Source organism: Colias philodice, chromosome 1, assembly GCF_061535455.1.
Source record: "Colias philodice isolate Cphi_HAF_F1 chromosome 1, ilColPhil1 Martin Lab GWU primary, whole genome shotgun sequence".
Lineage (NCBI taxonomy): Eukaryota > Metazoa > Arthropoda > Insecta > Lepidoptera > Pieridae > Colias > Colias philodice.
In genome coordinates, this window is record NC_143086.1 from 2,776,565 (window position 1) to 2,796,569 (window position 20,005).

Below are 20,005 nucleotides of genomic sequence, written 5' to 3' on the forward strand. Positions count from 1 at the left end.
AAATACGTGCGATAGCTCATTTGATTCGGAATGACGTCTAGAAAAATGTATCGGAAATGTGTATTAGCACACAAAAAATTGCAAAAGTTATAAACAAATTAAGTTGCAAAAAAAGGTATTTCGTTTATTGTTAATAACTCCGAAATTATTAACATTTCAGAAATTTTGAAAAAAGATTCTTAAAGAAGAGGAAATTTCCAACGAAAATCTCCCGACTCTCGGAATTCTATCTCCATTATTTATAATTTTAATTTAACGCTGAAAATAGCCCTCCGCGCGGCATTTTTAGTTAGCGCGCGCGGCTTCAAAACCGAGCACGTCACACTAATTATTTTTTTTAATACGTTATATAATCAAATATAATATAATCAATCAATAATAAAATCAGATTTCCCGAATAACTTGTACACAAGTTTTTCGGGAAACTTAAATCTTTCATTATTTGCTTTGTCACAACATTATTATTATTTACTAGCGGTCCGCCCCGGCTTCGCCCGTGGTACATGTTTACGTTTTCTCTACATAAGAACCATCCTCGTACTTCAAGGAATATAATAAAAAAAGAATTATCGAAATCGGTTCAGCCGTTCTCGAGTTATGCGCTTACCAACACATTTTGCGATTCATTTTTATATATAAGACTAGCGGTCCGCCCCGGCTTCGCCCGTGGTACATGTTTACGTTTTCTCTACATAAGAACCATCCTCGTACTTCAAGGAATATAATAAAAAAAAATTATCGAAATCGGTTCAGCCGTTCTCGAGTTATGCGCTTACCAACACATTTTGCGATTCATTTTTATATATAAGATTATTATTTATTACTTTTGTCATTGTCCGTGGTTGGCGTTTAAATTATTACTTCGGTATCAGTGAGTGTTATCAATCTTTTGATAACAATTAAATTTAAATTTTCTTATCATAGATGGTTTGATTACAGTATCAATAATGTTTTAGTATAAAATATTATAATTTTTCAGATATAGCAGGTGTTGTTTAGATGAAGGATTAAAATTTCTCATTTGTAAGGGCAGTGTTGGCTGATAAGTATTTGATACAGATAATAAAACAACGGTAGATATATTTTTCGCTCAACCACATGATAGATAATCGTTCTTTGAGAATTTGTTTGTTTTGTTTGTTATTTTATCACGTTCTTTATTATAAAATAATTAAATGGCATTAAAATTAATATTAACTAGTAGTAAAGGTTTTAGATTTAGAAACATTGTCTTAATTGATCAGCCTTCTGTGTCCAACCAGACCAAGACATTTTTTTTTCTTCGTCTCCACCGGGAATCGAACCCAGGACCCCTCGGTGTTACGCTTACGCGTCAACCACTGTTCCGAGGAGGCGTTCACGGTTCAACTGACTACCACATTATACAATTTTCACCTATTCGGACTTTATGTTTTTCAATAATAATAATCACTGCTTTCAAAAGCCACATGCTCGTTTTCTGATATTGATTCGATTATTATATTAATACACTAGCTGTTCCCAGCGATTTCACCCGCATTGCTTCGCTCCTGTTGGTCTTAGCGTGATGATATATAACCTATAGCCTTCCTCGATAAACACCGAAAGAATTTTTCAAATCTCACCAGTAGTTCCTGAGATTAGCGCGTTCAAACAAACAAACAAACAAACAAACTCTTCAGCTTTATAATAGTAGTAAAGATATAGTCAATATTGTTATAGGTATTCTTATAAAGCATGTGTTAATTTTTAATTGCACAAGAGTGAAATGGGCTTTGGATAATTCAGTGTGGGAATAATTTTATGCTAAATTAAAATAGCCTTTACTTATCCTACCGAATTATTATTTAGACTTTAGAGAATGCACATTGCACGTGCAAAGAAATATATAGAAATCTATATAGATAATCTATTTATTTAATCAGAGCGCGCTTGCTGTAAACATCTATATTGAATCCGGTCAAAATTATTTGACTTTTATATGTATAACATTTTCTGGTACCTATATTACTAAAAAGAAATTAGGTACACTTCGTATCAAAAAAATCCGTTAGTTTAAAAAGTTTTGTTAATAAGCACGTATTCCTCATTAAATTCGTACAATTGTTATAATTATAATAAAAATAAAACTATGCTTTTTCTTTATGTATTCTTAACTATTCATATTTAGAACACTGAATCTGTGAATATTTTTTATAAACAAATACCTATTTATTTATTTATATTTTCTCCATAGCGATATTACATAAAACGTTCCGTGATTAATGGAGGGAAAAACTCAGAGGTAGTACTATAGTCCATAAATCCATTGTAAGTATTTATTAGTGACCTTATCAGCGGACTGCGATATTTTGATCGCGGATTAAATGATACGAAGATTACAAATAGCGAATTTACTATCGAATATTTAGTTTTTGTATATTTGGGTTTCAAGGAAATACTCGCGAATAAAAATAGTTCATAATATTGCTGGTTACTCATAATATGTCATTGATTCTTTTTCGTTTTACCATCATCGTACATGTTCTTTATTTTTATGGTTGCTTGGAAGAGATTGTTTTGAGCCATAAAGTCTGTTATTGTACACTTGCCATGTTCATGTTTTCTATGTTATTTATCTGTTGTAATTACTGGTATTGTACAATGAAGTGTCTTAAATAAATAAATAAATATGAGGTATTTTCGAACTTTTAATTCTGGCTTCAGATTTAAAGAATACTGAATAAGTAGGTGTGCTGAAAATATTATACACTAGCTGCTCCGCGCGGTTGCACCCCCGTAGCTCCACTCCTGTTGGCCGTAGCGTGATGTTATATAGCCTATAACCTTCCTCGATAAATGGGCTATCTAACACCGAATTTTTCAAATCGCACCAGTAGTTCCCGAGATTAGCGCGTTCAAACAAACAAACAAACAAACTCTTCAGCTTTATAATATTAGTAGGTATAGATAGGATATGTATTTGTAGAATACATTTTTCTTTTTAAAATCTTGATTGAACGACTTGGGCAGAGATTCACGTTTGAAATGGACTAGTCCAATCTGTTAATCGATCGATCATGTTTCTCATGTATATAACGTTCTTAATTAATTATCTTAGTGTTAATTATTGTACCTTCAAAAAATAAGGATATTAATGAACGGATAATCCATACTAATATTATAAATGCGAAAGTAACTCTGTCTGTCTGTCTGTTACTCAATCACGCCTAAACTACTGAACCAATTTGCATGAAATTTGGTATGGAGATATTTTGATACCCGAGAAAGGACATAGGCTACCTTTTATTGCGAAATATGTACCACGGGCTAAGCCGGGGCGGACCTCTAGTATTATATACTAAGATAAACATCTATAAAAGATATTCAAATTCCGCTTATAAGTTATAACTACTAGCTATTGAAGGGCACAATATTTATTTCCACCCGTTAATAGAAATTAATAATAATCTGCTAAGCCAAAAATCTTTGATAAGCGAAAATTACAGCTGTTCAAAAGGTATTTAAAATTCTTGTAAAATAAACGTTCGCTTTCTATATTTTTGATAACTTTGAAGTTATAATATCTATGATAATATGAATTTTATCTGAACATTAGGATCATCATAGGCATCAATTAAATAACACTAGATAAGAAGAAAGCAATCTAAATGATTCATTTGTTATCAATGTGATAATATTATACCTAGTTTTTGGTTGTTGTTTGATAGTTTTTTTAATTTTTTATTTCATAGTTTCTTTTTAAAGCGTTTTGAATATAAATAATTATAAACATATTTGATAACTTTTAATTTCTCCCGCAACATCATTTTGAACATCAGACTTTGATCACGGCAAAACTGATAAATTTTTTGTTGTTAAGGCCTGAATCGGGTAGAATTCCCTTTTAATACCGAAAATTAACTCTAGTTATAACCGTTTTTCTTCTGAGATTCTTAATGTACATATCTAAAAAAAATGTATATTAAAGTTTCGAATATGATAAAGGGCATGGTTGTTTTAATTTGTTTATTTTACAATCAGGTTTTTTGGAAAAAAATCATGAACTGAGGTAGATTTTTGGACTTTAAACCAAAACGCTTTCTTAATTTTTTGTATATAGACAACAAAAGACAATTCCAAACAAAAAAAAAAACAATCAGTGTTCCAAATTGACCTGTCGCGATATTTTTAGCTTTCGTGCGTATTAACATAATCCTTGTGTTCTTTTATAAGATACACTATCAACTCTTGCGCATGTACCACCGGCCAATCACGTTCCACTATCCTTCGTGCGTATTTAAATTCACAATATCAATATTGTATTGACGCAATTTGTAATGATATTGGAAATATCTTGGATACCATCAAATCATTATTATCTTAATCTAATTTAATTAGTAAATACTATGTTAGTACCTCAATATTTAATTGTACGTTTTTGCATTTTGCTTATGTATTTTGTGCAGAACATAAGAGAAATGTGTTCAGCAGAAACGAGAATCATGTTTGCTTTGATGCGAATTGTCAATTGTTCGTTTCTAGAAATTTCTATTGCGTAAAGATGGAACATGAGTTAAGTTGAAACGATTCTAAATGTGTCGTTAGTGATTCCAACTACTGCAGTGGGTGCTTTCATATGTTATTGGAAAATAACTATTTATGGATTTTCTCGCTAATAGTCGAATTATTATGTCTTTTCTTGTGTCGACTCAGGAATTTTAGGTCAAGCTGTTTCAGCACTTCCATATAGGAGAGAAATGAATTATTAAGAGTATAATTTATTATTTATACACCTACCCTCAACGTTTCGTGGAAGTCCTATTATGGGGGTTTACCATGACGTCTTAAAGTATTATTTTCAGTGATGGTAATAGACGACTTAGGTATATAGCGCTGTCATATTTCCACACTGGAAGTATTACTGCTTTAAGACAATATGATACGGGGGCTGATCAGCTCTGTCACCACATCTTCCCTTTTATCTGATTCCTCTGGTCACTCCAAAATATTTGAAAATCAGCTAAGCGAATATTATCGATTGATTTTGCTTGCGTATTTTATGTAATCTTGCCAGAAAATAAATATGTGTAAATTCTAACGCCTCTTTAAAAACTAATGGTACATACAAAGAGTTTTAATCTCGTGCATTCTAGCACGTTTCTTGATTACTGTGATAAATAATATGCTATGCTAGCTCGATTCCTTACTTTCGCATAAATAACCCTACCAATATAAAAACTCTGTAGTTTATAAGAGTGAAGAAGAATTGACCAGCCATTAACTTTTCCAGGTGCATATAGGTGATTTCGTACATTATTCCTTCCACAACTGCAAGTCGTTGCAAAAGATTGAAAGCATTGAAACCAATTGCGAGTGTACTCCATTTTATTTTCCAATCAAAGGTAAGTATGCTTAAGTTAAGTTTGTAAAGTGCAAGTTTAATTAATCAGTTACATGTTTTCATCCTGCTAGAATAGAGAATAACATAATATTGTAAAAATTAATACAGTCTATTATTAGCTCATGAAGTGTACAAAAAGACGGCGGACAACCTTATTTGCAACTAGTGGTTCGCCCCGGCTTCGTCCGTGGTACATATTTCGCAATAAAAGGTAGCCTATGTCCTTTCTCGGGTATCAAAATATCTCCATACCAAATTTCATGCAAATTGGTTCAGTAGTTTAGGCGTGATTGAGTAACAGACAGACAGAGTTACTTTCGCATTTATAATATTAGTATGGATTATACAATGTATAATATAATACCTTATCTTATTTATTATTCAACGGTACAAAGTAGGGTATAAGGTAAGGTAGGGTATATACGTTAAATAAAATCCAATTCAGCTTTACAAAAGCTAATACCAGGATTATGACAGCTCCTTTACATGGGAAATATTAAAGTAGAGAAATACATTTCTGCATATGCCATCTGCAGATGTAATTAGTTTCTGTTTGTGGTAAACGAAAATATTAAAGAGAGTAATTACATATGTAATATTGAGTCTGTGCTGCTACTGAACCCCGCAGATTACTTCGTAATTGATCATTGCATGGTTCTGCAATATACGTTCCTATTTAGGATGTAATTGTATCTTTCATCGTTTCATCGTAACTTTCTTTTGCGTTATATAAAAATTTGGTAATTGCAAATGGGATTACTTAGGTATTGATATTTCTTTAAGATGAAATAAAAAATTGACCTTGCCCTTTAAAAATTACCAATAACAACATTCTTTGAAAATGTATATTGCTACAAAAGTGCTTTAAGAATCTTTAAAATACGAGAGAGTGTTTTTTGATCCGGTTACGATGTCCCTTTGTAAAATAATTTTACATTTTATCCCATTCCAATAACCGAAACTACCTAGATAAATAAAGCTTAAATCGCCTAAGCACTTCATTATCTGACGATAACTAGGAATTAGAAAAATCAGCCTGGAAAATTATAAGACTTCGTTCGTAATTTCCCTGGACCAAAGAAGATTTTTTGCGCATCCGCGAACTTTATTTAACACCCACGCCCGTCTGGCATCCAAGGGCCAAAATATCCTTGTAGCAATAACAAAGAAAAAAATTATCAAAAAGATATTGACATCAAATCACTACCCATCAACCATAGATGCAGTGCGGTAAGCTATGTCATCTTGCGCACTTGTTTTTGATAATATCTCTCTCATTGAAATCTTCCGAGCAGATTTTGTTTTTTATAACCGATAACATTATTTTGTTATCAACACTGTTCAGGAAATACGTGCAGTATCACGTATCTTTGACTAATATGAAGGCTATCAAATATATCAGACAGATTTATCCAGATAATTGGAGATTAATTAACGACGGAACAATTATTCTGGAAAATTCTATGGCGGGCAATATTGTTTGAAACATTTTATTAGGCGGTGTCCACAGAGCGAGCAGCTTCGCGAATCAAATGCTGACAGCACACGTCATTTACCTCAGCCGAACTACTGACCGAACCGACCGGAGAGTTTAGAATATCCCTCAGGACCAACTCAATTCACAAAAAAAAATCACCAACAACAGCTTTCAGTTAGCTGACGGATCAGAGGGAACGATCAAAATTAACTGAACAGTCGTTTGTGCCGTTTGTGTAGTGACATTCTTATCCTGCTTCGCAATGACATTACTTCACGAGGCTGCTCTCTCTATAAAAAATAAAAAGTTTGAAATAATAATAATTATTCCTTAGTTCACAACCGCCTAGATAAACATAATAAGCATTTTTTTATCAATTTTAAACTATCGATATTTTACTCTAAAAGATTTTTTGAACTAAAGACCAAGGAGCTGATGTATATAATCTACTAATTTATAAATTTGATCTTCATTAAAAATAATTAAATTTTTATTTTACAGAGAAGATGCGACCTTGCAATTTTTACGATATGAATTGTATTCGCCAAGTTGCAGGTAAAATAAGTATAAGTGTATTGAATAAAAATACTTATAGTGTTTACCAATTATTTATCATAAAGGAAACAATGAAGTAGCCATGATGTTTATAGAAAAAAAAAACAAATACGTCAATTTTTTATTGTAAATTTGAACCGATACCCAAAACTTTATTTACAAAAAAGTTGAGTTGGAACGTTATATATTAACTTAACTTAGTTTTTAAAACATTCACGAAAACTATGTAAATATTTTCATTGCATCCAATAGTTTTTTTATATAAAATCGATACAAGAAACGTGAAAAGGAAATTTAATCAAATTCCCTTTAGTGTTCACATGCTTTACTAACAAACTTACCAAACTGTATTTTCTACCAAATGCAGTACCTTTGACTGAAAACCTATAATTAAGCATTTCGTATTCAAATAGCAATATATTTACCAAAAACTAGCTTGTTTTGAATTAGGTAAGAATCAATTTCAGCCATTTTTAAGGATTTGAGGGCTTTGTATATGATTTAAATGGAACTCACTGAACCGATACGTGGTTCGTGTGTATGAATTTATTAATTGATTTACATATTGAGTTCGTAGCATGTATTTGTAATCGCAGGTAAAATGTAATATCCATATTGTTGGATATTACATTGAAAACAAATTATTCAGTCCACGTTTGCAACTGTATTTATATTTTATATTATTTATTTCGAACCAGGGTATATAATTCGGATAATATGTGACCGCACTTGGCCAGCGTGGTGGATTATGGCCTGAACCCTTATAGGAGGCCCGTGTGCCAGCATTGGGAAGATAATACATATATTATTAATATAATAATTATTTTGTAAAGATAAACTCGTATAATTTATACCTTCAATTTAGCATAACAGTGACTTAAGCATTTTTTTTTCTTGACACTAAGGAAGCGCTTGGCCACAATCTCGCCTGATGTTAAGCTAAGGTTTAAGATGGTACGCGCTTCCCTAGAAGGAACCCGTACACTATTTTCTTGAAAACGTCACTCTTTTAAACTAACCAATACTTCCCATGATTGTTAAGCCCCATCTCATAACCTATTGAAAATATAATTCAGATTAAGGTTGGTAAAAGACCAAGACCAGACCTTTTCTTTTACCAACCTGTATCGTTAACTTATGAGAAATATGCATGTACAATTGAATATTTATTATAGATAACCAGACGGAAGAAGTTGGTTTGTCAATACAGAATTCTATAGAATGTCTGCCAGAATGTGAACATTTTGACTATCCGTTGGAGACAGCGTTTGGCGAAATGAGCAACAATGTGCCGCTCGGTGGACTTACGTTTTTGTACGTAAAATCATATTATGTTAGCCCCTAATCTTATATATAAAAATGAATCGCAAAATGTGTTGGTAAGCGCATAACTCGAGAACGGCTGAACCGATTTCGATAATTCTTTTTTTATTATATTCCTTGAAGTACGAGGATGGTTTTTATGTAGAGAAAACATAAATATGTACCACGGGCGAAGCCGGGGCGGACCGCTAGTTGTTTATAAATAAGATTGAAAATAAAAATTATTAGCTCATTAAGTTGATTTAATATTGTGATATGTTTGTTCTATTATATAATAGGTGGTATTTCAGCAGTGATGATAAAAAAATTAAGTATAATTATGTTTCATAGAAATTGACATTCTTAATTAAATCCACGTGTCATCATAAGTTAAAATTACATTTTATTCTATACATAGCTTGTCAACTTCTTATTAAAGTTGATATTAGAAATTTTATTAACAAGTTTGAATATTATGGAAAATTTTATATTTGTTCATTTATGTAAACAGCTATTCACATCAAATTAAAAACTTTCGTAGAAGTTGTCTTATATAAATCTGATCTCTATTCAATGGTGATTTTATGCGAGTCTAATACTTTATACAGACTCAGATCATTACTGACTCAGATCATTACTGCATTTTGATCTTTATGTTTGACTTCAAAAGTTTATTATACTTACCTTGCATAGTCTTTGAGTTTCTGATTGGCTAGTCTTCAAATTACTTACAGTTATTAAAAAAACTAAAGTATTCATCGTATCAAGTTAATTCGTGTGTATTTATTTCAGCGAAAATATTGACTTGGAAAATAAATCAGTTTTGAACGTGTTCTTCAATGATTTAGTTTCTACGAGGTACAGACGGGATGTAAACTTCAATTGGCAGAATTTACTCGGTAAGGGTTTCTATGTACTGCACATAAAATCATAATAAATTGACACAGTTATTTTTATTATATATCTATGCCATGTTTATTTAAATCACGGCTTCTTTAAAATATATCAAATTGAAAAAAAAAAAATGTTGTGTGGTTTTATGAAACCACGGTAAAAGTGAAACTGTTCGAACGGTTCCGAACACTGCTTTGTGTAGCGCATGTCGCGTGTCGGTCGGCTGCCGAGTAGGTATACCTACTCGGCAGCCGCGATACACGCGACATGCGCTACACAGACCAAATAGTTTGAGACGATGTAATAAAAGTTTCACTTTAAGACGATACACAAAAAAAATCCACTGCTTGGCGGGCGGAGTCTAATAGCTCGCTATCGCGAACGCGGGTGTGCGCGAAGTCATTCTTGCAAACTCGCCGCGCTGCCGCTGGCCGACTCGGGACAAACATGTATGGAGTCATACAGTTATAATATTGTTATACATTTATTTAATTGTTGATTTATTGGTTTTATTTTCTTGCTTATAAACAAATCATCTTCTGTTTAACAACTACTTAGACATTATTAATAATTATTATTATTTCGTAATGTTTACTTTATTGCAAAATAATACAGGTTATAAATAATCTTTAAAATAACAAAAAATATTGTAACTCTGAAAAAATGAAATGGTACTCAATAACGCGGACTACTGAATTGATTTAGATAGAATTTGATGCTGACGTAGATATTACATCATGCCCAGAAATGAAAGGTACTATTTCTGAAAGAAGTTATAAACCCTAATTCTTCTCAGTCAAAGTCAAGAGTGGAAGATATCACTAATACAGTAAAACTGATGCGAAACTTTGAATGTTAATTTGTATATTTTTTTGTTAGTTGTTACTTAATCACGTCAAGACTACATTACCAATTTTGATAAAATATAGCTAATTGCCTGGATTTACACATAGGATACTTTTTATCCGAACTGAACACTTCTGTGGGATAAAACAGGATTCACAATATAATCTAATTCCACGCGGGCAAAGCCGCGGTCGGAATGATATTTTTTTAAATAAAAAAATTGTTTAAAAAAAAACACAAAATATATTGACGCATGTATTTATTTTTTGCACTCTATTATAATTGTAATTATTCATTACAAATAATCAAAATAAAATAGCCAGAACAAAGTTAGGCCCTGGTAGGGTAGGTAGGCAGGTACAGCAATGTGAGACGAACACTGGCTTATTTATACCAATAATAATGTATTATAAACATTAAATTAAGTTTACTTTCTAACAACAAAAATACATAATATTAGCTAATGTGAAAACGAATCAACCAATCATCCCACAACAATGAAATGTGCACACAAATATTCATCCAAATCGGTTCATGTGATTAGGAGGAGTGACTGCAGCGCCATCTTCCGGGCCCAATTGTGTTTCCAGATCACCCAGGAACTCAATTTAATATACTTACACAAAATTTTTCGAAATGAAAACTCACATTACTATGTAAATATGAATATAAACCTGTTTTAGTACTAAGCAATTTCCCGCACAGGTGTAGTAAGTATAAATGAAATAAATATCAACATCAAATTCTTTATACAACATACTTATCTACCACCTACTAAGAAATGTAATTCTTGAAATTTTTTCGTATTTTTTTTAAATATAATACTACTCCAATGAGCTCCTGTTCCATATTACGTCCACCATACTTCCACTAAGTTCACCATGATTTTTTATTTCTTTGCACTTTGTTGCTTTTTGCTAAAAATGGAATCATGCGATAAAACCAGTAGAGCGTTGATAACATACATTTTTGACTGAATAAAGGTACTTACGAAGGAGTGGGTTCACATTGTGAACAATCAGTGGGTTTATTTTCCTTCTGGATTCCGGATTTCTGAAAAGATTATCTATGCTATAAAGGAAAAAATCTTACACATTCGTTATGTACTTAAAACAGGGGTACATATCAAACATCGTCTATAATACAATTATCATCAAATTTAAAATAAAACCAACTTACTTCATTAATTTGTTCCAATTGTAAGCATTCTTTTTCCTCCAACCTTTATGTTTCTTCTTCTTATTTTCTTTATTGTCCCCATTTGTCTTATCGTGTTGTCGCCCTTTGTTACGATTGCGCGAGCGACACAAGTTCCCCGTGTGACGGCCGTAGCGGGAATGACTCGTGCAGCGATCGGGGTAGGAAGATACAGGGCGGCTCTCGCTATATTGGCTGGTCACGCGCTAATTTCAAGTATTTCTTGTTTATTTCAAAACCATCGCATATTTCAAAATTCTAAATCGGTAGACGTATAGGTTGTATATTTTATAGTTAATATCCAAAAAGTCGTAACTTTACGTTTGTTATTTTGAAGATGCCAGAGATTAAAAAAAAATAACAATGAGAACTTTGTATTTTTTTTCTATCGAGAAAATATCATGGAATCATGTTTCTAAAACGGTAGACGTATTGTGTTACTATTGAACTTTCTTGTCAAGAATTTTCATCACGACAACTTTAATAATATAAAAATTACGAAGGTTTAAAAAGGGCCGTAAATGTTAGAAAAATTAATTCATCACCTTAAAAAGATTTTTCGAAACTACCCCACTTTCAACAAACGTTTGGGAGATGGAATTAATATTGCACTTGTATTTACAATTAACAACTTGTGTTATTGCATAATATCTATTCAAATAGCACTCTTTGTTGTTATATCCTGATGACGAAAACGCAACGAAACAGAATATAATATTGGGCGCTAATGGACGTCTCTTTGTGCAAAGAACCCACGTATACGACTAGTTTTTGTTGTGTTCTTTAAAATATTGGAGTGCTATAAATTTCGTTTCGACCGCCTCCTTGGTACAGTGGTTGACGCGTGAGCGTAGTACCGAGGGGTCCTGGGTTCGATTCCCGGTGGAGACGAAGAAAAAAAAATGTCTCGGTCTGGCAGGACACAGAATGATCACCTTGCGATGCTGATCACCTACTTGTCCCTAAAGAAAATCGATCAGTGAAACAGATGTATAATGCATCTGCCCCTTACCCCACTAGGGGACATGGGACTTCACTATATTGATAAATCCCTAATTGGGATAAGAAATTAATTCCTATTTGTGCTTATGGGCTGAAATAAAGAACCATAGATGCTTATCTTGTTTTGTTTGTTTGTTGTTGAAGTCTCATGAGAGTATTAATAAAAAAAAAACTTAAACATAAAGAAATTCAGGGACCATAGAAAAAAAAATACACAAATGTCTAATGTACTATATTTAATTTATTGTATTGTCTGTTAGAATGAAACAATAAATTTCGTTATATAAATAACTTACATAAAATTGGTAACATATCAGCATGACGTCAATGTACAGACGCAAAAGATTGTACAAGATACAAGGCCTGATCGAAGTACGATAAATTGAGCCGACTTTGATATGGTTTGTTTTTAATTGTTATGCTAATTCGTTCACTCTTATCTCTGTGTTTCTTATTTAGGGAATAACCAAGGAATTTGCACCTCATATTTAATAATTAGATAGGTCATTTTATGAATTCATATGTCTTTGTTGCATTTCGAGTATGAAATACAAATGTTATGTATCTTTCTCTTTTAGTAGAGAAATCTTCTAGTAAGTACCTGATTCTTTTCAATGCTTAATATATTCAGTATAATCTGCTGAATATATTGAGCATTGAAATTTAAAAAATCCGCATCAGCGGATTATTTAAAATTGCGACTGATATGATATTTATCATAAGGTTATTCCTAAGGACGTTTCTTGAGAGTCAACTGAATACAACACAACATCACAGTTTTCTGTTTATTTAATTTTTCGTATGTCTTGATAAAAGTTTGTATAAGTGAGTAGTACTTATAGCTTTACGTTAGTGATATGCGTATTTTTTTAATAAATATTTCTACCATCCAATTTACCTTTATAAATACACATAATATTTATGAATTCTATTTTGGAAGGAGCTAATTAATATATACCTACTTTACTAGCGGTCCGCCCCGGCTTCACCCGTGGTACATGTTTATGTTTTCTTTCCATAAGAACCATCCTCGTTGAAATTGATATATATTGTTTTATGGCATTCAAATGCTGTATAAATATAAATTTATAAAGAACTAGATTTCCGCCCGCGGCTTCGCCCGCGTTTTCAAAGAAAAACCCGAATAGTTCCCGTTCCCGTGGGATTTCCTGGATAAAACCTATCCTATGTGTTAATCCAAGTTACCCTCTATATGTGTGCTAAATTTCATTGTAATCGGTTCAGTAGTTTTTACGTGAAAGAGTAACAAACATCCATACAAACTTTCGCCTTTATAATAGTACTAGATTTCCGCCCGCGGCTTCGCCCGCGTTTTCAAAGGAAAACCCGCATAGTTCCCGTTCCCGTGGGATTTCCGGGATAAAACCTATCCTATGTGTTAATCCAAGTTACCCTCTATATGTGTGCTAAATTTCATTGTAATGGGTTCAGTAGTTTTTACGTGAAAGAGTAACAAACATCCATACATCCATACATCCATACATCCAAACAAACTTTCGCCTTTATAATAGTATTAAGATTAAGATTAAGATAGAAACAATTCGATCACGATACGGGACATACAATTTTTTCTATTCTTTATAAATTTATATTTATAAAGCATTTGAATGCCATAAAACAATATATATATCAATTTCAACGAAAAAGGTCGTGCTCCATCGTTACAATTTTGTATTCACTGAAAAGTGTTTCATATTGGTTGAGATGGTTGTTAATCATCCCAATAGAGTGCGCGCGGTGTGTCCCTTAGACACATAAAACTGAAAGAATAGAATAAATTCGATTGCTCTGGCGGGTCACGAGTGGCTGAATTGGTCAGGCATCCGCCCCGGAATGGCGCGAAAGGATGCGGGTTCGTGTCTTTATAAATTAATAACCATCCTCGTTCTTCAAGGAATATTCTAAAAAAAGAATTATCCAAATCGGTCCACCCTTTCACGCGTGATGCCGTGACCAAGGAAAACGGGTTTCATTTTTATATATTATGTAGATTCCTTCGCTTTAAAATATCGTTATCTGTATTGCAAACTGCACTATTAGCTTCTTTTTATTCATCAAATAATAAAGGGCTCGGCACGATCACATGCCATGCCTTTTTTTATTAAGCGTATTTAGATGGATTATGATATTCTTTGAGACATTTATCAATTATCATAATATATTAGCTATTTTACACGAATAAAAATGATTCATATTTGCTTCCGTAGTAGATAAATTGATCTATTCTAATTCATTAAAATTAAATGAATATGTCTATAGTGTATAGTTTTATAGTGAATAGTAGATTAAGAAATAAAAATACCTAGTTGTAGTTTTTTTATAGCTTTATAAAACGTTCGAAACGTTGTGACTTAATTTAATATTCACTTATAATACCACAAGAGCTTCAAAATTATCGGGTATTTTCCGATAGGTTCGTTGCAAACAAATGAAGGAGTCAAGTTTTTAGTCAAGGTTTAAATGATTTTTCCTGAAAAACTTGACGACTTTATTTGTTTGCAGGGAACCTTGAGGGAAATGCCAGATAATTTTGAAGCTCGTGTGGTATTCGGTGGATTATTTTTCCGTCCCAAATGTCGGCCAATAATTTCACAATTGAATTCAACCTGTCAGTTTGACGTCAACGACCAGAGAAAATTTTCAAAAAATTATCAGTATAATACCATGTAGGTTGTACCACGTGACGTCGAATGGTGCAATTCTATTGGTCGATATTGGGGTCGGAAAAATAATCATTGAAAAGTTTTTATTTTCAAGACACAGAACATAAATAACTACTTCAATACAGTTATACTATAAAACCTTAGAATAAAACTAAATAAAACAATTTAAGTTTAAATTGCAGGGGACAAATGTTGATTTCTCTGTGTTCTTAAAGCCAAGATGTTCCACTTTAGATATACTATTTAGGAAAATATTTTTTTGAATTAGCCCATATAGACTATAGGAGTGTTAAGAAAAACATCATCAGTTTGATTATCCAATGTACACATTAAAACCCTCACACATATTCTGCTAAAATGTAATGTTTAATCTAACAAGATGGTTGTTAGCGAACTGAACATTACTATTTAGATAGCTATGGAAGTTTTAGGTACTGCTTCAAACAAATTTGTTGTGGGTAGCGCCTGTATATCAAAATAAGCTGTTACACAGAGGGCTTAAACTTTACAGGAATAACTAGTTGTTTCAGTGAAGCAAACTTTAAAGCTGCAAGGGCGGTTTTATAAAGAATATATTTTACCATTGCTTCATGTTTTTGTATAGGTAATTGGCAGTTTAAAACTTCCAATGATATAAATATGGTGTAATAGATCTTGCTATTTCCTGGGAATTCGATTCAATCAGTACGCTATACTTTGAAAATGGACTACTCATGCATAATCTACGGCATCTAAAATTATTACGCTTCAATTCACAAATATTTTCAAGATCTGAATCGATTTCAGTGAAGCCGATAGCGATAGTATTGACGACATTTGAGCTGTGGCTTCATATCGAATCATACAATCTCGTGAGAACATTGATAGGATTTTGAGTGACAGAAATCACGTATGAGTAATACTTAATGTATAAATCACAGTATTACAATATCTATACAGTACGGCGACGAATGTACTTGTGCAGAGAAACGGAGGGTAAATGGCGGGGGGTCGGGCGACGCGGGCCGCGTACCGCAAACACGCTTAGTTTGCATTACCTAACGCGAAAGGACGACGCGACGATCCCAATGCTAATGCATTACTTAGTTAAATTTTATAATAGACAATTAAGAACATCCAAAAATAAAGTGTCACGTAAATATTTAGCAGTGCAATATATGTAATTATATATGACGGAAGAAGGGGCCCAAAGGCTATTTTTAAAAAGAGTGACGTCAGCAATTCTGACGTCACCATCATCAGAGCAGACGCTCATACTCGAAGTAGGACGCCCGTAGGTATTTTACTGCCCTTTTTATCTACGTCGAAATTATAGAGAGAGCTCCGAACGCTCCAACGGCCGGCGCGTGAATGTGCTCTGTGCCGTTGGGCGCTTGTATTTAAAAGCAAACCATGACTCACAAGAATTAGTTTGAGTGTTGCCACTCGAATGTTTACAATGAATTTTTGTCATTTTTAACAAACATTAATTATTTCGTTAATTTAATTATTTCATTGCATTAATCAACCACTTATTTAAAAAGATCAAAGTAAATTTTAGCTAGTTATAATTATTTAGTAGTTTGAGGGTAGTCGTATAACGTCGTTGCACCGACATATATAAAAGAACAAATAATTACATCAGATTTAATAATTGAAATGATTTTGAATGTACATATACATAAATAATTACATCATAATAGTAATAATTACAATTGTTTTATTTCCCATTTGTTGCAACCCTTGCATATTTTCGTGTGGCAGCGTAAGTAACTACACTGGCGGTGACATCGCGCGACATCAAAGGCGTTGCCTTACAGCCGTAGGAAATAATATTGTAATACTGTGGTTTAAATTGTACCGCAACCTGGCTTTTTGGTTAGGTTTGATTTGTCTCTATTATTCATTCTACGATATTATCAATATAAATGGTTAATCCATTGTGTTATGTCATGGTTAGAATATTATGTTTTCATATTTTTTATTTATTTATTAAGTTAGTAATAAAAATATGACGAAACAATTCAAAAACTAATATGTATATTATTGAAACAATTGCATATCTTCTAGCGGTTTTTTTCTTTATAGACTTAAAGTTGCATGAAATCAATTGTTAATTATCTTATTGTTATTTTTTTACTTATAAAAATATCATACGTTTAATAACTTGCATATTGTGTTTTAATATATAAAAATTAGCATTCATAAGAATTCTGTTTTCATTACAGCTGCATTTGGAGGTCTCTTAAGCCTGATGCTTGGCTTTACCCTAATATCTGGTTTCGATTTCTTTATATTCCTAATATCTTGCATTGTATACGATTGTAAGATCACCAATGTTTCGACCAACCGGACAGAGCCAAAGAATGTAATAAATATTGAAGAGAAACGTAATTGGCCGAACAAATTGTATTCGAAGCGATATTGAAAAATGGAAGAGTAACGATGGATATTGACTCAATAAAGTTTTGATTCTATTTTGTGTTTTATTTCAATTTCTAGTAGTTCCATATTAAACGTGTGAGAAGTGTTTTCATATGAGAATTGAGAAACACATTATAAAGTATTGAAATATTTATTGATTGGGTGGTGTACTAGTTTACATCAAATCTATTCGGCCTATGGTAAAATATTTATTTTATAAATTTTAACTCATGCTAAAAGAAGTTGATGATATATTGATAAATATTTAAAGGATTTAAAGAAATCACTACATAGTATAAAACAAAGTCGCTTTCTCTGTCCCTATGTCCCTATGTCCCTTTGTATGCTTAAATCTTTAAAACTACGCAACGGGTTTTGATGTGGTTTTTTTAATAGATAGAGTGATTCAAGAGGAAGGTTTTAGTATATAATTTATTAGGTTTTAGACAAAGCGGGCGAAGCCGCGGGCAGTAAGCTAGTATAGAATATGATGGTATCTTAGTATATTAGTATATTATATAGTTTACAATTTCGACTATAGATCAACATGTGACAGGTTCGAATCCTGAGTACTTATACATATTTTTATGAGATTTTTCAGTAATCTGTTTCCTCAGGGAAAGGGCGCTGTGTTATCTCGATACTGTATCATTGAATTATCTCTCCACTCTAAACTCCACAGTTCCGTCGAGCCGCTCTAGTAGCGGGGTCACGGGTTTAGAAATAATCCGCGACCCCGCGGCAAAACAGCATGTCTTGCGATAGTACAGCGGCTGCGTAAACTTGCTCAAACAATATTGCAATTATTGTAATACCTCTAGCGCAGCTAGGATCAAGTGACCCAGAAACAATTTACATAGTTTTCTTATAGCACTGGATATTCTATCAAATCATAGATACAGATTAGTATACTTAACAAATTGTTAACTGGGTGCTGTTTAATTTTATAGAATAATAAATAAATTAAATACTTTGTATGTAATAGTTTAATAAAATTAATGATTTTTTATATACATAGTTTTTTTTTATATATTAGTAATTTACTAGTTTAGAATAGATGATTACTTACCGTATGTTGCATACAGCACGAATTCCATAAGGATGAACAAGAACAAGGTGAATGTTGAATCTGTTTATACTTATTTGGTATATTTTTACTACAAATAGGTTTACAATACAAAAAACAGTCAAATTGTATACAATCCATACTAATATTATAAATGCGAAAGTAACTCTGTCTGTCTGTCTGTTACTCAATCACCCTTAACTACTGAACCAATTTGCATGAAATTTGGTATAGAGATATTTTGATACCCGAGAAAGGACATAGGCTACTTTTTACTCCGGGACATAGGATAGGTTTTATCCCGGAAATCCCACGGGAAAGGGAACTATAGCGGGTTTTTCTTTCGGGCGGAAAGCTAGTATTAATATATAGGTAAGTATGTTCATTAATAATAATAAGACCTATTAAATTGATACCTATAACTAATTTAATAACAATATTATTATCACTTCTAATTAAAATAAGGCTAGCCGTACACAATTACATTGTCAATGCAAGATTTACAAACGATATTTAATTACGCGAACATGATAGCACTAGGATCCCACCGCAGGATTACTTCGTTCATAGTTTTTTTGATGAAACCAAAATTTTATGTATACATATTTATAATTAGGAGAATATATACCGACTAGGTTAGCATGTTTAATTAAATTTTTTCACTTTGAAGTTTTGGAAAAAAATTCCTTTCATTTGTTATTTATAGTCTACATCACGGCAAATTACATAAATATTCTAAAAAACCACGGTTGCCGTTTTTCATCTGGCCGCAACCCCTTCGCAGCCTAGTGCAAACAGGTATGATTTCAATCCATTTATACGTTACACGTTCATAACGCACATTTATGAATCATATATCAAATTAAAGCTATTTTTTTAAACTGAAACTTTTATTACATCGTCTCAAACTTTTTGGTCTGTGTAGCGCATATCGCGTGTATCGCGGCTACCGAGTAGGTATACCTACTCGGCAGCCGACCGACACGCGACATGCGCTACACAAAGCAGTGTCCGGAACCGTTCGAACAGTTTCACTTTTACCGTGGTTTCATAAAACCACACAACTTTTTTTCTTTTAATTATCATATTATATGGTTGCCTAATTAAGTCCAGCAAATGGGGGTTGCTGACTGTTAAAGATGATGAATATTAATTAAAAATGCTTGCGGCCAAATTTTGACCGGAAATCTAGTCGATATATATTCTCCTAATTATAA

The 20,005-nt window shown here is 32.5% G+C and overlaps 2 protein-coding genes across 2 annotated transcripts in view; one reads left to right on the forward strand and one right to left on the reverse strand.

Annotated features, from left to right (window-relative positions):
- The window catches only part of LOC149491042 (sodium channel protein Nach-like), a 29,085-nt gene extending 11,359 nt beyond the window's left edge, over positions 1–17,726 (forward strand). The window contains exons 7-11 of the mRNA XM_089698760.1: positions 5,252–5,363; positions 7,341–7,394; positions 8,570–8,708; positions 9,489–9,595; positions 17,527–17,726. Coding sequence (XP_089554886.1) covers positions 5,252–5,363; positions 7,341–7,394; positions 8,570–8,708; positions 9,489–9,595; positions 17,527–17,726 — 612 coding nt within the window. The remainder of the gene's footprint in view (positions 1–5,251; positions 5,364–7,340; positions 7,395–8,569; positions 8,709–9,488; positions 9,596–17,526) is intronic.
- LOC149491043 (uncharacterized) lies at positions 10,902–15,911 on the reverse strand. The gene is made up of 4 exons (XM_089700067.1): positions 15,901–15,911; positions 11,616–11,828; positions 11,428–11,489; positions 10,902–11,353 (listed from the first exon to the last, which is right to left on the reverse strand). Exons 1-4 carry the CDS (start codon positions 15,909–15,911, stop codon positions 11,313–11,315), a joined length of 327 nt encoding a protein of 108 aa, XP_089556193.1. The 3' UTR covers positions 10,902–11,312.
- Positions 17,727–20,005: the final 2,279 nt, after the last annotated feature.